General features: G+C 42.3%; 2 protein-coding genes across 2 annotated transcripts; both read right to left on the reverse strand.

The window, feature by feature from the left end:
- Window positions 1-1,893: 1,893 nt before the first annotated feature.
- On the reverse strand, window positions 1,894-6,279 carry LOC127327655 (uncharacterized). The gene is made up of 8 exons (XM_071820811.1): window positions 6,109-6,279; window positions 5,933-6,007; window positions 5,304-5,731; window positions 5,198-5,255; window positions 4,428-4,872; window positions 3,127-3,188; window positions 2,164-2,534; window positions 1,894-2,005 (listed from the first exon to the last, which is right to left on the reverse strand). The coding sequence occupies exons 1-7, from the start codon at window positions 6,262-6,264 to the stop codon at window positions 2,172-2,174; spliced, it is 1,587 nt and encodes a 528-aa protein (XP_071676912.1). The 5' UTR covers window positions 6,265-6,279; the 3' UTR covers window positions 1,894-2,005; window positions 2,164-2,171.
- Window positions 6,280-8,254: 1,975 nt separating this feature from the next.
- On the reverse strand, window positions 8,255-9,150 carry LOC127327564 (uncharacterized). The gene has a single exon (XM_051354371.2). It carries the CDS (start codon window positions 9,129-9,131, stop codon window positions 8,379-8,381), a length of 753 nt encoding a protein of 250 aa, XP_051210331.1. The 5' UTR covers window positions 9,132-9,150; the 3' UTR covers window positions 8,255-8,378.
- Between the last annotated feature and the right edge of the window lie 6,896 nt (window positions 9,151-16,046).

Consider the following 16,046-nt stretch of genomic DNA (forward strand, 5'->3'; position numbering starts at 1 on the left):
GGGAGGAGTGGAAGATGGCGTCGATCCGGTCACACCAGAGGGGTGGGAAACCACGGACGAGAAGGATCTTCCGCAGGCTTCGCCAGTCGATGGAGTCGAACGCTTTTGCGAAGTCCAGTTTCAGGACCAGGGCGGGAGCACGCCGCTTGAAGCACCATTGGACCATCTTCGTAGCGTAGATGAAGTTCTAGGAGATGCTCCGCCCCGCGATGAACCCGGATTGATCGATGTCGATGATGTCCTCAATTTGAGCCTGGAGACGCGAGGTAAGGGTCTTGCAGATGATCTTCATGTCGCAGTTCTGAAGGGAGACAGGGCGGAAGGTGCTCGGCGGCAGCACGCCATCCCGCTTGGGAAGGAGGATGACGTGGGCGCGATTGATGCGCTCCAGGTCCGCTTCGTTGGCGTGGAAAGCACGCAGGAGCCGCAGAATGTCGGTGGAGACGACAGGCCACGCGGCCTGGTAGAAACTTGGGCCCAGGCCATCGGGCCCCGGCGCACTGTTGCGGTCGAGGCCGCCGACCGCAGCCAGGATCTCAGGTGGAGAGAACGGCCCGATCAGCCGCGGCCCATCAACCATGCGCGAGCCGGAGTAGAGCGCCGCCAGGTCGAAATCCCAGGAGGTGGGCCTCTCCCGGCCCAGCAGCTCGGAGTAGAAAGCATGGAGGGCGGCGGCCTTGCCGCTGTGCGAGACCAAGGTGGCCCCGTCGACGTCGAGGCAGCGGATGTGGTTGCGCCGGCGGCGCTGAGACGCCAAGGCATGGAAGAAACGAGTGTTCTCGTCGCCTTCCCGCACCGCGCGGAATTTGCCGCGCTGCTTCCAGAAGGCAGCCTGGGAGCGCGTGGAGAGCTCGAGGGCGCTCCTGGCGTCGGCCCGGAGAAGCGATTCCTCACCTGAGAGAAGACGAAATTCCTCCAAAAAATCGAATAGATCAATGACGAACTTGCAGTTGTTATCTAAGGCATGTATGAAACGGTGGGTTTTTTTCCAGGCCTTGGCAGCAAACCTGAAGCGCTTGACACGGGCAGCAACGTCGCCAGCGGCATCGGTGCAGGTGGTCTCCCGTGACCAGGAGGGGAGAGTGGTGGGAAGGAACAGAGGGTCAAGAAGCCAGGCATTCTCGAAGTGGAAGCGGTGGGAGGCAGGGATAGCGGTGGATGCGGTGATCAGGAGGGGAAAGTGATCAGATGTAAGACGGGGGCGGGAGGCGAGGGAGGAGTCAGGGAAGGTGGCGTCCCAAGCGACGTTGAGGAAGGCGCGATCAAGACGCACGAGCGTCGGCGGAGAACGACGATTAGTCCAGGTGAACTGGCGATCTGTTAGCGGGAGTTCGAAGAGGGCAAGCGAGTGGATTAAGGAGTTGAAAGCATCGGCGAGCACACGGTTAAAGCGGTTATTGTTTTTCTCGTTGGGATACCGAATTAAGTTAAAATCGCCGCAGAGGAGCCACGGGCCGGAGATAGAAGGAAGGAGCCCCTTCATCTCATCGACGAACGCGGCAGTAAACACGTGATCAGCGGGCGCGTAAATGTTGGATATGGTGAAGGAGAGATCAATAGTAGTGGAGAGGAGGGTGGTGGTGAGGTGGAAGGAACCGAGGGAGGAAGCGAAGAGGGAGAAGAGAGAGGGATCCCATGCCGTGATGATGCCGCCGCAGGAACCGTCCGCGTCGGGCGAGGAGAAAGCGGAGAGGTTAGAAGGGAGGAAGGAGCGAATTTTCTGGGGCAGAACGGCGGAGAGTTTAGACTCTTGGATACAGGCAATAGAGGGTTTGGCGTCAGACACCGCGGCTCGGACGAGATTACATTTATCATCGTCACCCAAACCTTGAGTGTAGTGGTGTTGGCCATGCCTGACATTTCACATAAGTTCAGGACTGATACGCTTATCTCATGTATGCACTTGGCAAAACAATAATTAGAACATGGGCAAAACTTGCAGGGGATGATAGTTAACCATAGTTGTAGGAAGACTACTATATACCACAACTCTACAAGCCGGCACCTGCATGCACACAAAAAAAAAACAGACCATGAGATGACTCGACAATATAACTGAAGGAACAAATCTACAAGGCTGTATTCATTTGTTCAGTTTTTAGGTGCATCAGAACAAATATTTGTTCAGATACTCAAACTAGAAAACCGGCACCGATGGCATACCTTTCTACTCAAGCGTTCTTCAGCACTTTCAGGAGTGCCAATGCCGCCGTACCAAACAGCCTTCTAGGTTGATAACCAACCGCTGTACCGAACAACATTCTGTGCTGATGATAAGATCCCACTTGAGGAGCTCTGCCCATCGGTGCAGCAGATCCATGGGTGGTTGCTTTCTTCGAAACTATCTCACGGTCCATCTCTGAAATAGGTTTCTTCAAAGCTTTCTCACAATCCAAGTCTTTAGTAGGACGCACCCATCTTGATGGTACCACCTTGACAGGGGACCTGGCAGACAATACTGACCTCCACCATGGAAAGAAACTTCTCCTTGCGAATTTGAGCTCCCATCGTCTAGGTTTTCTCTTTCTTGTAGCCTAGTTCAAATGTCAGTAAAGATCTGAATGTTAGAAATATCAAAACATCAGATATTTCAGTGTAACCTGCTGGCAGCACCCAGTTGAGATATTACATGTTATTTGGATGATTATTAAAAAAATACTTACCACTTAGAATATAAGATTTTTTACTGTGATTTATTTGAATTACAAGGCATAGCACACAGCCTGTTTAAGTAAAACATCAAGTGGGCGAATTAGGATGCTGCATGGCAGAAACATAACAAGATGCTAAGAATCAGTACACATGTTTTACATTGGTAGTGCGTGTAGAGTACAGAGATTGGCTTATGATCAATGCACGGTTTCCTCTGTTTCACATATCCATTTGTATTTTAGCGCAAGAGAGACAGGGACAAAAACAACAAATTTTCTCATGGAGCATTATTTTCTATAGGTGACACTTACTACACTAAGACTAAAGAATCCTATCACAGATTGGAGTAACTCTTGAGGTTCAGATCAATTCAGCCTGATCAATGCAACTGATATGTACACCTAACTATAATTTTATCGTGGGAATCAATTGATCAATATCTTTGGATATGATATAATGTTTTGATAACTGTACCTTATCCTTTACTGTACTTAGATAATCCATTTCTAAACATTCCCTGGTTGAAGCTCTTTCCCCTGTTTCACATCACACAATAATTAGGGATTTTTTGCTCAAATTTTCATACAAATAGATCAATCAACACACACACATACCAGGTTTGCTCGGTACATCCGTAGCGGACAATACATCATGATAAGGAAAGCTTCAAGAACGAGCACAAAAGAAGATCATATCAATTGATTCATATGTAAAGTTCTCAAACTGCAAAACCATAAATCATTGAAGAATGGAAAGAGTGGGTCAAATGAGTACAGGTTTCCAGTGTCTATGCATTCACGAGTAGGACAAAAACCATTATCCTTGAGAATCGACGAAACACGTTCAAGGACCTCTAAACGGGGCACCTGCATGAAGTAGGGCACCTGCATGACAATTTTGACTTGTGAGAGAAAAGCTAGGTCATGAGAGCCATCACATAATTAGCTATGACTCAGATGACAGGAAAAAAATGTTTGCATTGGAAATAGGGAAGTACACCTACAAAATTGGAAACATAAATAATATTCTAATATGAATGTATAGAAACGCTATTTGACACCCAGGGTCCATAAAAAGTTATTCTACACCAAACATATTTTCACTTTGTTACATTAAAATTTATGTTTGATATGAAAATAGTTATGTTTATTTTGACACCCAGCACGAAAAAATCGACATAAGAAACGCAATATATGAGTCATAACAGCGTAAAACTCACTAAAATTACGTATTTTTTGTACACAACGCGAAAAACATTTTTATATCATGTCTGCTTTCATTTTCTGACGTCCTCTCGACTTACGGAGTAAGAAACATTTACGTGACATAAAAATAATATATGGTTGGAAAGATACAGGGTGGGTGTAGAATAACTATTCTACTCCCTAGGAGTCAAATAACGTGACTCTATGAATGTATTTGATTACATATATATATATATGTCAAAAAACACAAGTTTTTTCCTTAACTATATTTGTTTTAGTTTTCTAAATTACCCTCAATTTTATAGTTTTGATTTTTCAAAAGTGGAACATTTTGATCTTTTCCACGCTATCTAACTGAACATGAAAGCCTACACACAGAAAGGTTCCGAACGGCGAACGGTGAGCCATCGCTACTCCCAAATTTGTGTAAACTGAACTACACATACAACATTTAGTTCAGATGCTAACCTGTTCTGGATAGAATACATATGTTGTTATTTATCTCAATAAGTGACAGCATTTCTAACATTTTTATATCGATCAGGTTAATGCATGAATTAGTAAAAAAACAGTGCTTAGTATATATCAGTGCATGCAAATTTAGTAAATAAAGGCACTGTAACTGCAAGTACGAACAATGTGATACCTCTAGATGATTTCGAATGTATGAATCAAGGTCTTCACCAGCTTTTGAAATGACACGAACAAGCATCATTGCGGTATGATTAAGTTTTATCTTTGCATCCACTTGGTCCTGTTCTATTCCGTTTTTGCCTTTTTCCAACTGTAAGGTAATATTGTTATCCAGAATACGTTCACAGATAGTAGGAAACCCATCCGGTTTATTATTTCCTTTTTTCTTGCGGGAAGTTCCCATGGTGCGGATTTGTTGTTGAGCAGCCAGGAGCAAAATGGCTGTCTGGGCAAGCTTTCCATCTTTTATGTAGTTCCAGAGCTCAACGAGTAGATTATCTGTGTATTTTGCGACCAGCCTTGTGGTGTCCAAAAAGATCTTCTGCAAAAACCACCAAGATTGAGCAAGAACTGAGTGATTTTAGAATTTATACGCAAGTGGTAGTTCTGGACTTAAAACCATGTTCTCTCTTGCAACCAAAAGAAGAACACATTTTGAATTTTTTAGCAACTTGAAGATGTTCACTTAGCAAGACTAAAATAGTAGTAAGATCTAGCACAAAAAATCCTTACTTTGACAAGTGTAGACTTAAGGAAAGTTCTCAAGTATATTTCTGTCAGAGGTTTGAGATATATGACAGTTACTTTTGGTCTGCTGCAGAACAGCAGAATTAGGAACTTGCTATGGGTGAGGATGTGAGACAAACCATTTCAGGCAGGCACAAAAGATAGATGAGCCTGAAGATATAGTTTGCATCTGCCTCACTGCAATCCCGATGCTCATTGTAATCCTGATCCTCACGGTTTGGGAACAAACTGTCTTCCAGATACTTATGCATGCACGTGTTGTCGACTGCAACATGGAGTGGGAGTAGTCCCTCAATTACCTCGGCGCCTGCTGTTCGTAGATTGGCCGACGCACCGTGGCGAATGAGCAACTCAATCATGTCAACGGAGAACATTTCAGCAGCTCGGTGGAGGGGGAAGTAACCATACTGGGTCATGACATTGGGACCGGCCCGGCACCTACCCAGCTCAGGTGCCTGACCCTCCAAGGCAACTTTGACACATCGCAGCGCATTTTGCGTTATCATCTGGTTCAGAGACTCTGGGGTGATGATAAAACCCCATCGTGTGCCCCGCCCATACCGTTGCATAAAGCGGAGGAACCCTCGGACGCTATCCTTATCAAGGATGGGCACTAAACGGTGCAATGTATCGTGGAAGGCAAGATTCACCGTCTATCCATTTAGAAATAGAAGAGGTGAAAGGAAATCAGTTAACAGATTAGCAAAGCAAAAAAAAGAATTAAACAAGTCTTGGTGCAATGTACTATAGGACAACAACAAAAAGTTCCATCAGGAAGTTGCACGCGCAAAAAATACAGCAGGACAAACATAAAATATAAATTATAATCAAATGATTTCTCAATTGCAGATAACCTGAGGGGTGCGGTCTGGAAATATTATACTGGATGCTCTGTGGGCACCAAGTTCAGCATCTTTCTCATCTGTCCACTGAAAGGGGAGGGAGAGCACGAGTCACCATCAAGAGCTATGACTAGGGAAAGGAAGTATAATAACATACAAATATCATAAAGGGTAGTTAGTTACTGCACCTCAAAGGATAAACTGATAGCCGTACTAGGGTCCGCCCCAACAGGAGGAACAAATGGAGGATAGGGAGGATTCCAAGGATCATATTCATCCGAGTTTGATTTATCTGCACTAGCATCTTCGTGACAAGCGGTATTAGTTGCCTCCTTCTTGTGCATTGTCTCTATAGCCTCAAGATCTAGTTTCACTGTTTGTTTGGCTAGAACAAATATAACCTGAATTACATCCCAAATTAGTTGCATACCTTGTTTGGTTAACTTTTTCTTTAGAGGATAGTGGAGACACACAAATCTGGTATCTTAGAATTTTCACAGAAAACTCAAAACTTAAAAAACATAGGACACGAAACAGAGCATTACAATATCTTGTTTTTGCATTTTTAATGAGGTGCACAATTTTGCATACATGTGCAGTTGTTTCACATCTACAATGACTTTTCTCGTAAAAACAGTAGCAGTTGATTCAATTAAGAAATACTTTGACAAGCATTTATCGTAATATAAAGCATCAGTCAAGCACCGATGCTGAAAATAATGATGACAAAATGGAACATCCTATTTCTAAACAGATACACTATCCACTAAACAAAAGATCACCAAATGCGTGGCAAAACAAATAAAAGTTTTGTTCTTCTCTGCATCTTAAATAGCCGAGTATGATGGCAATGCTGCATATAATAAAACATAACACCACATGCCAACTGAACTAAACGAAAACACTACATAGCAGTAGTATGTAGCCTGATTTGAGGCAGACAAGAATACTTCATTGTGAAGTTGAAAACCCAATAGCAAGCTTCATTTTTTACGCAGGAAGCGAAGCTTAAACATATTATGGTTTCACAGGACACCGATTCTTGGCAACATTAATTAAGAACTGCTGACCACACTACTCCTACTACTACACTTCCACCCAATTCACCATCAAGTGAGAATGCCATGGGCTCCAGCACCAATCCAATAAAGGAAACAGCTAGCAGTAGATGAGACTCGGCAGTAGCAGCTAGTGTTTTCCCCGTGTCAAATTAAGTACACATGATATCAGTGCAAAATTGCTGAACATAGTAGTAACTAGGTTACGCAGATGGCAACTGAACTGAATGTGAGCCTATCATGGCAGCACTACATCATAGCTAGCTTTGGTGAAGTCTACACGGGCGTCGGCGCGTGCAAATCGTGGGCATTGAAGAAACAAAAGGTGATGGAGGAGATTTTCCAAATCACAAGGAAACTAGCCCGATTGCGCCGTTGGGGCTGTCAGCGGATGCGGCGGCCAAGACAACAGAGGATGTGTCCGGCCCGATGAAGAGGGGAAGGGAGAAGACGGCGCGGGGGCTAGGGTTTCGGTCGATGACTGGCCGGAAGCGGCGCCGGAGAGAGGCAAGGAGCGAGAGCCCCCGCAGCGAATCGTACCTGCGAATTGTGGTCGTGGCAGCCGGCCGGGGGAGCCGACGGGATAGGAAAGGGTTTTCTTCGTGTGAAATCTATTAACAAACGATCGGTAAGGCCTTGTTTGGTACTAGTGTTTTAGCGGGATCAGTGGGGATAATACTCTAGAGTATTGGGTGACAGCAGAGATTCACCCAATCCCCACAAAACTCTATCCCCAATCCACTAGGTAGGGGTAGAGTATTGGGGATTGAAAAAATTACACTAAATTTTGGGGAAAAGTGGGGATAAGTGGGGATTAAACTCGCTCATACTCTAGCATCAAACATGCATTGGGGATAAGTGGGGATTTAAAGTTTAGAGCGGATTATCCCGCTAATCCCCAATAAAACTCTAGTACCAAACAAGCCCTAAGTAAGTTGTTTTATGCAGGGACTTTTTTTTGCGAATATTTATGCAGGGACTGAACGTGGGTCGAGAGAGAAAGTAGAGTCTTCTTAGAGGACAGGCTCCATTAAGTCCTTTTTAATTTTTCTTCTATAAATCAACATTTTAAAGTTTTTAAAAATATGAAAAATAAATATCTTAATGACGATTTCTACCTGTGTGAACCAACACAAACTATTCAGAGCTGTTGACATATTTCTAGATCTAAGGTAGTGAACAATTTAAAATTTAAAAAAGATGTCATTTTAATGTAGGCCGGAGTACTAGAGTTTTACTAGAGTGTCATGGCTGAAAAACATAAGCAAATGGACATGGGACGGCAGGCATACATAACTCTTCTGCCAAGAGAGCAACATCCATATGGACACAATATCAGCTCAAGTTCTTTATTCCCTCGATCGCATTGCACGGTATGATCGACCACCACCACCGATCGATCACTTCTTCTTGGCAATGAAGACATCAGACAGCACGGTGTCGGAGCGCAGCGCCGCCTTGAGGAGCCCGAGCCCTTCGTCCATGCCGACGGAGACGAACTTCTCGGCCAGCTCCACGTCCTTGTTCACGCTGAACTTGCTGATGAGGGTGATGCTGGAGATGGCCGACATGGGCGTCACCTCCAGCCCGTCCGTGACCATGTAGGTCACCAGCCCCTTCACGTACCCGCCGGTCTCGTCGCCGCCTGAGCCTCCCGCCTCCGAAGCCGACGCTGAGGACGCCTTGGGCGCGGCGGACGGCAGCACGAAGGTGACCTCCGTCGCCATCGCCTGCTTGCACTGCGGGCACGCCGCCTTGGCCTCCATGGTGGCCGTGGCGCAGTACCCGGCGCACGTGTACATCTTGAACCTCGCCAGCGGCGACGACGACGAGCTCTTGCCGTCGCCGTTGCCTCCGCCCTGCGGGAGAAGCAGCTCGCGCGCGTCCGGGTGCAGCACCTTGGGCTGAAGGAGGTCCGACTTGTCCTTGTTGGGCTGCAGGTAGGACGCGCCGATGTTGTCGACGCTCTGGTACAGGCGGCCGATGCTCCCCTGCATGGTGCCGGCGGAGATGAGCTTCACCACGGCGCCGATGGGGAGGGTGAGCAGGCTGAACACGAAGTCCACGAACTCCTTGCCGGCCTCCGCGAACAGGACCTTCTTCGACTTGGTGTCCACCAGCAGCTTCAGGGAGATCTTGTTGCTGGAAGCCATCGTTGGTGCTCCTTGGAGAAGATCGCGAGATGGCTGGGAGCACTCGGGATATGGTGGAATTTATAGGAGGGAAAGAAGGGAACGTGAAGAGATTCCGTTGCTGGATCATTGATCGTTGAGGGGAATTATTATGTAGGGAACTGAATAGTTCGTCAATTGAATCGTTTGCAATGCTGATTGCACTTCTTTTTCATTACTACATGGAATGTGAGAGGCCTAATAATTGAGTAACTTTTTAACGAGCGCACGTTCTGATTCCAATTTCCCGACGCCACTGAACACGAGCCGCCCAATTTTTTTAATCAGTTGCCACATCGAAAATTTGGAGTCCATTTTTTTGGAGTGATCTTTATACTCTCTCCCTACTCAAATATCTTAAATATCTTTGTACTCTTTCCCTTGCTCAAATACGGAGTACATCTTAACAGAGTATAATTGTACTTCTAACTTTAGTATCTTAAAGTTTGACTAATTTTATGGAGAAAAAATGACAACACGTATGACACATATTTTAGTATCACTACAATCGTCCTGAAATATAATTTCATATTATACCAATTTGATGTAATATATGTTGCCATTAGACAAGCTGGTTGTCGGTCTGAACTCCTCTCACAGCAACTATGGAGTTTTCCAATCTTTCTAGTAAATAGTCAATTCATTACTAGGTGGAAGGCTTTCTAACCTTCGCTTCCGTAGTCCCGCTAATTCAGAAGATGAACGGACTTCTGGATTAGCGGAACCGGTAAGAGCTAGAGCTAGCTGATTAATGGGTGTTGTTACCTGTTGTCTTTTTCCGAGAAAGGACGGAAAATTTCTCTAATCAGTTGCCACATCGCAAATTGCCAGCGGTTCGCGCACACAATTTGTTGCGTTGAATTGGAGTCCATTTTTTGGAGTGGTCTTTTACTCTCTCTCTGCGCTCAAATATCTTACCCTCTCCCTTGCTCAAATACATCTAAACTAACTATACTTCTAACTTAAATATCTTAAAGTTTGACTGATTTTATGAAAAAAAATGACAACACATATGACACATAGTTAGTATCACTAGAATCATCTTGAAATATAATTTCATATTAGACCAATTTAATTGTATATATATTGCCATTAGACAAGTTGGTTGTTGTTTTTTCTTTGGGAAACACAGTGCCACTCACCCCTATGAATGCACGCACGCCTTACCCCTATGAGCATCTTCGAGAGACTAAGTCCAGGAAACTTGATCCGACGGGTCTTTAGATTGATGAAGTCACCACATGCGTCTCGTTGTTGACGGAAATGTCGCCTACCACTGAAGTACATTACGCCTTTATGAGACACCAAAGTGTTAAATCTAGGATTTGAACTCTGATGAGCTGGGGGTGTCACCGCCCTCCTATCCACCCAACCATATGTTGGTTCTCAACCTGGTTGTTGGTCTGAACTCCTCTCATATCAGATAGGGAGTTTTCCAATCTTTCTAGTAAATAGTCAATTCATTACTAGTTGAAAGGCTTTCTACGTTCGCTTCCCCAGTCCCGCTAATTCATAAGATCAACCGACTTCCGGATTAGCTGAACCGGTGAGAGCGCGCTAGAGCTAGCTAACTAATGGGTGTTGTTGCTCCTGCTATTTTCCTGCTGTCTTTTCCCGCGCAAGAACCAATAATTGAGCATAGAATGGATGAAAAAGATATTGCAAGGGTTGAAAAAAATAAGAAGATTAGCACCATAGAGTTTTTGTATAACAACTTTCCTTGTCGTCAGGTTTGTTTGTGATCGTTGTTGGTTGATGAAGGTATGTGCACCCTCATCGTTCCTTGCCTCCCCATCCTCATGTCTATTCTACCTCCCCCCCCCCCCCCCCCCCCCTCTCCTTCTCTTCAGAAGCTCCTTCACAGTCTTGTTCCTTGCAAGATCTTGTTCCTAAACTGCTCATATTAGCCTCATTCGAGCGGATACGATGATGTTAGTTTAGGAACTAATCAATTGGCATGCTTGTCTTGTTCGGTACTTAATAGTTCTTCTAGATCAGCCCGAAATTTTGAAGGTGAGTTGCTACCATGGAGTAGATCCTCCAGATTCATTTCAAGGCCAGATCCTCCATATACTAGTTCTTGTCTCGGCAAAAGAAAAGTGCTTCTAGTTTTTGTCACAACAACTTCATATATACAAGAGTCGATCCTAGTCTAATTCCATGGGCTGATGGTGTGTGGTGCGATGTGGGGAAACAATTTTAGTAGAACAAAGGATTGAACTAGAAGGGGTTGGGATCATATTACTACTTTTGTCTAGGTAGCTACATGTAATCTGATTTTGATTCATTTATAAGTTCCTATATGGTGTCATGTTCTTAGAATAGTCCCTGTGGGTAAACTGGTATGTTTTTTTGCTCGTTCGGTTGTACATGCAATTTAATATAGTTATATATGTCTTTGTTCTATCAATAGTGTGTTATCTTTCTTATCTATAGCAACTATTACCAAATTGGTCCTATGTTAAATGCTCCAAATGTAATGATAGGACTTAAAGTACTTGCTACTCATTGTTTTGTCCACCATTTATGTTCATTTTGATCTATGATACCATGCTTATAGATACCATAATAATATATACCATGCTTTTTACATGGACACATCAAATTATAAATAAATAGAAGGGCATAAAAATCATTGTAAAGATATGTCAATACAACAAACTGAGCAAAATAAGAGCAGCCTGAACTGTGAAAACGGAGTTGTGGAAGAGCAATACAAATGCAAAAAGATCTACGGCCAGTTATGCATGTACTTATTATTTTTTTCCATTCAGTTTTAATTCAAAGTAACATGCAATTTTTGTTCCCATGTAGAGAAAAAAAATTCAGAGTACATACTCATGTTTCTGAAAGCCATATCACTATTGTTCAAAGAGAGGGAAACAATGGTTAGAAATCTTGGGTTTGGTTCTCTTCTAATCTTTCATACTCTAGAAATGTGAACTTTTTTTTTGTCGCTTGTCAACGAACTTGGCACAAAACTTTTATACTGTCATACTCAAAATGGGTCCATTTCACTACAACTCTTTTGTTACCAAGCTTTTCAAAAAAAAAGTACATGGGATATCTTTTGGGAAAGAGGTTCTTCAAACAAATGCAAGTAAAGAAGATTATGAATTCATTTATGGAACTATTCATATGAATTCCCCTGGGTCGAATATTAGAAAATTTAACTTATTTGAACGATTTTTCAAGTAAGAATAATTTTCTTATTTGAATAAGAAAAAACAAGTAACAAGAACATTTATCTTATTTGAACATTTTTTTTAGAAATAACATTTTTCTTATTAGAATGACTTTTGAAATAAGATCATTTTTCTTATTTAAAAAACAAAGAAACTAGTAATAAAAACATTTGTCTTATTTGACCGTATTTTTCATAAAAACATTTATCTTCTTTGAATAGGTAATTGTATAAGAATATTTATCTTATTTTAATGATTTCCAATAAGAACCTTTATCTTACTTAAACGGTTTTTTCATCAAGAACATTTTTCTTATTTGAACAATTTTTCAAATAAGAACATTTTTCTTATTTGAGCAAAAAAATTAGGTGATCAGAACATTTTTCTTTGGACATATTTTAATAAGAAAATTTATCTTATAGATTACCCATAAGAATGTTTATCTTATTTGAACAATTTCAAATAAGATCAATTATCTTCTCTTGAATGGTCTTTTTGTACGAATATTTATTTGAATGTTTTTTAATAAGAACATTTATCTTATTTGAACGTCATTTTAGTAAGAACATTTTTTCTTATTTGAGCGGCTTTCCAATATCCGTGACTTCCAAGTGAGATATATCTGAGTTCCAAAACACAATTGTAGGGTTGCAATATCGTTCAAATTATCCTTTACAAGCTTTATTTCTTATTGTTTTTGATTTTTTGAACAAATAGGATCCACGTATTTTTGTCATACAATTCATCAAATGGCATTGACGTACACGCTTTCTCTAATGTACGTATGTTATACCTCCTAATTGAAGATTTTTTTTTTTGGAATGTTATCGATAATGAATCAATTTGACAAACTGTTCTTATTCTTTTTCCCTTGGCGACTACAAAGGCTGATGTTCAAGCAACTCGTAAAAAAATACAGGTAAAGTAGTAATAAACAAATACAATGACCATCAAGTTCCTGCAGCAAAACAATTCCTCTTGATACATAGAAGTTCTTACTCTATCATTGATATGTTTTCGTTCGCAAACTTTTTTCGGTATTATACAATGACTCATAAATGTTAAGATTCATCGAAAATATCACAATAAGAATAATTAATCGAAATATGTGAACACAAAGACTTTATTCATAAAATCAGATAACGAGTTTGTCTTTATTATATATAAAAAACTTGCCTCGCGAAATGCAAGACACACTAAGAAAAGTTCACTAATAACAGTTACAACTCTTATTCGAATTTATAACTAATGGCATCGATGATAAATGTACTGGAAGAGTATCGTCGGCCATCAACATCTTGTTTGCCTTGAAACATGTGTGTCTCCTTCTCTCCCCACGGTGGCTCCTTAAGTGGTAGGTCCTTTTTCAAACAAACAGCACGAGTATCAAATACTTTGTATTCTGCAGTAAGCATTGGTAAGGATAACAATTATGATTCATATATAAAATATATATTTACCTTCATCATCAATGATCTCTGTTGGAGTTGGTGCTAACTGAGGTGATATCGGCGACATGCCCTCGTAAACCGATATCGGTTAACATTCTGCTAGAACGTGGTTGATGTAGATAAACAGTCATCGCCGACCTCAGGGTCCTCAACGACGCTCTCTGCACCGATCCAGCGAAGTTGTGGAAGTAGATCTTCTAGATCCGAATCCGAATCCCGTTAGCTCTCCCACAAACCAGGTGGAGTTGTCTCCCTCGCCTTTGCAGTTCTTCAGGGAACCGCACATAGAAGAAAACTAGAGAGAGATATTTCTCTATTTAATTGTGTATTTAATTTGCCTCATATGGGTCTCTTTATATAGGGGGCAAAGGGGGCAATGTTTCATGAGGGGGGCAAGGTGGGACAAAACAAAGGGAAGGAGCCGGCCCCCCCCCCCCCCCCCCCCTCACCCCACCCCAACCGATCGGCCCATGGTGGGCCGACCACTTGGCCCGGCCGGTCCAACCCCCTCTCCCTCATGGGCCCCTTCCATATGGGGGCTAATAAAGGTAGGGGCCTTTTTTAATAAAATAAGCAGATTATTATTAAGTCAAATATATTTAAATATATTGATGTATTTAATTAACATATTAAATATATCCTTTAATTGGCGCTTGTCCGAGACACCTCCCGAACTATTCCGAACAATTTCTGGACATCTTTGGAACCCTATTCCGGATATATCTCTCAACTCTATTGAATCCAAAAACTATCTTGAGTTTCGTTGAACCCGTAAGCGTGTTACCCTACGGTTCAGGAATATCATAGCCATGATCCAGGACTAGGTCTCCGGCCAAATGATCACTAGGGGGTTTTGGATAACCATTGCGATCTCTATGTATTCCACGAAGATATGATCGTCGGTTGAACCTTTGCATTGAGTCTTATTCCTTTTGTTTATTCGATACCGACACTTGTCCGAAACATGATCATCGGTATCTCAATACCTAGTTCGGTATCATTAGCGATAAGGCTATTTCAGCTCGTTTACATGTGATTACATCCCCAATGACCTATTCATACGCTACAGAGCTTTCATGGATGTAATCTCACCGAGTGATCCCTTACATATATGTATCATCTCGTCAGTAGTGTGCATGCTTACAGTAGTTGTGATTCAGTATATCCGGTGTGATGTTTGAGGGTGTCAGTCCATAGAGGGGTCTTCTTGAGGGTGCTTGCAATAGCTGTGATTTAGTATGTAGAAACATCCAAATTCAAACAAAGTTAAGACAAGTTTTATAAGACGGAGAGAGTACTAGGAGAAGATAGACAAAACTTGGTGATGGGTGCATTCTCCCTATTATTTTTAATGATGTGTATACGCTTCTCTCATATTTCCATTTCAGGTGGCTTGGGAAGGAGGGGAGATTTGGTGAATCCTTTTTTTCACATATAGGCCCCTTCAATCACCTCACTTATTATTCTCCAAAAATGTACTACTACTACTCCCTCTACCGATCCATATCAATTATTGTTAATATAAAATTATGGATGTATTTAGACACATTCCCGTTCTAGATATATCAGTTTAGCGATAAATAATATAAATTGAAGGGAGTAGATTGATAGAGAGTTTTTAATATACACAAAAACAAGTAGAATTTTATATATCTTGGGATTATCGTTTCTAAACCCAGGATGATAAACAAAGTACTAAAATATAATCGAATACAATACACTAAAAGTAAAAAATAAAAATATAGCATTTTATCCAACCCATTAAGACACTTTGCATGTGGTTTTTAGAGCATCTCCACCGGTGCCTCCCCAAATAGGCGCCGGCAGGAGCACCAGTACAGCCGTATGGGAGCGCCGGCATAGCATCCTCTATTTGAGGATGTTGTTCCTACACCAGCGCCCCCCATACGGTGGCCGGTTAGCATTTTTTGAGCAGAAAATTTAGTGTCGGCGCCCCCGATCGAAGCCCTTTGCATAGGGATCTTTTCGGGAGTGCCGGTGTTTTTATGGTGCTCCGAAACATGCCGGGGTTTTTGGGGAGCGCCGGTGTGGGTGTTTTGTCTCACTAGAATCCCAATAGAGCTATTGGGAGCTCTATTGGGAGCGCTGATGGAGATGCTCTTATCAATGATAGTTGTTTATATTGAAGCAAGAATGCAAGATGCCAACACGTCTGATAACTGGAGAAGTTAAGCTCCGGGTGCGATGATATTTGGTACTTTTATCGTGATGATTTTTCGTTTGTCTAAAAAAAAATCTAA

The sequence above is a fragment of the Lolium perenne genome, chromosome 1, assembly GCF_019359855.2.
Source record: "Lolium perenne isolate Kyuss_39 chromosome 1, Kyuss_2.0, whole genome shotgun sequence".
In the NCBI taxonomy this organism is placed as follows: Eukaryota; Viridiplantae; Streptophyta; class Magnoliopsida; order Poales; family Poaceae; genus Lolium; species Lolium perenne.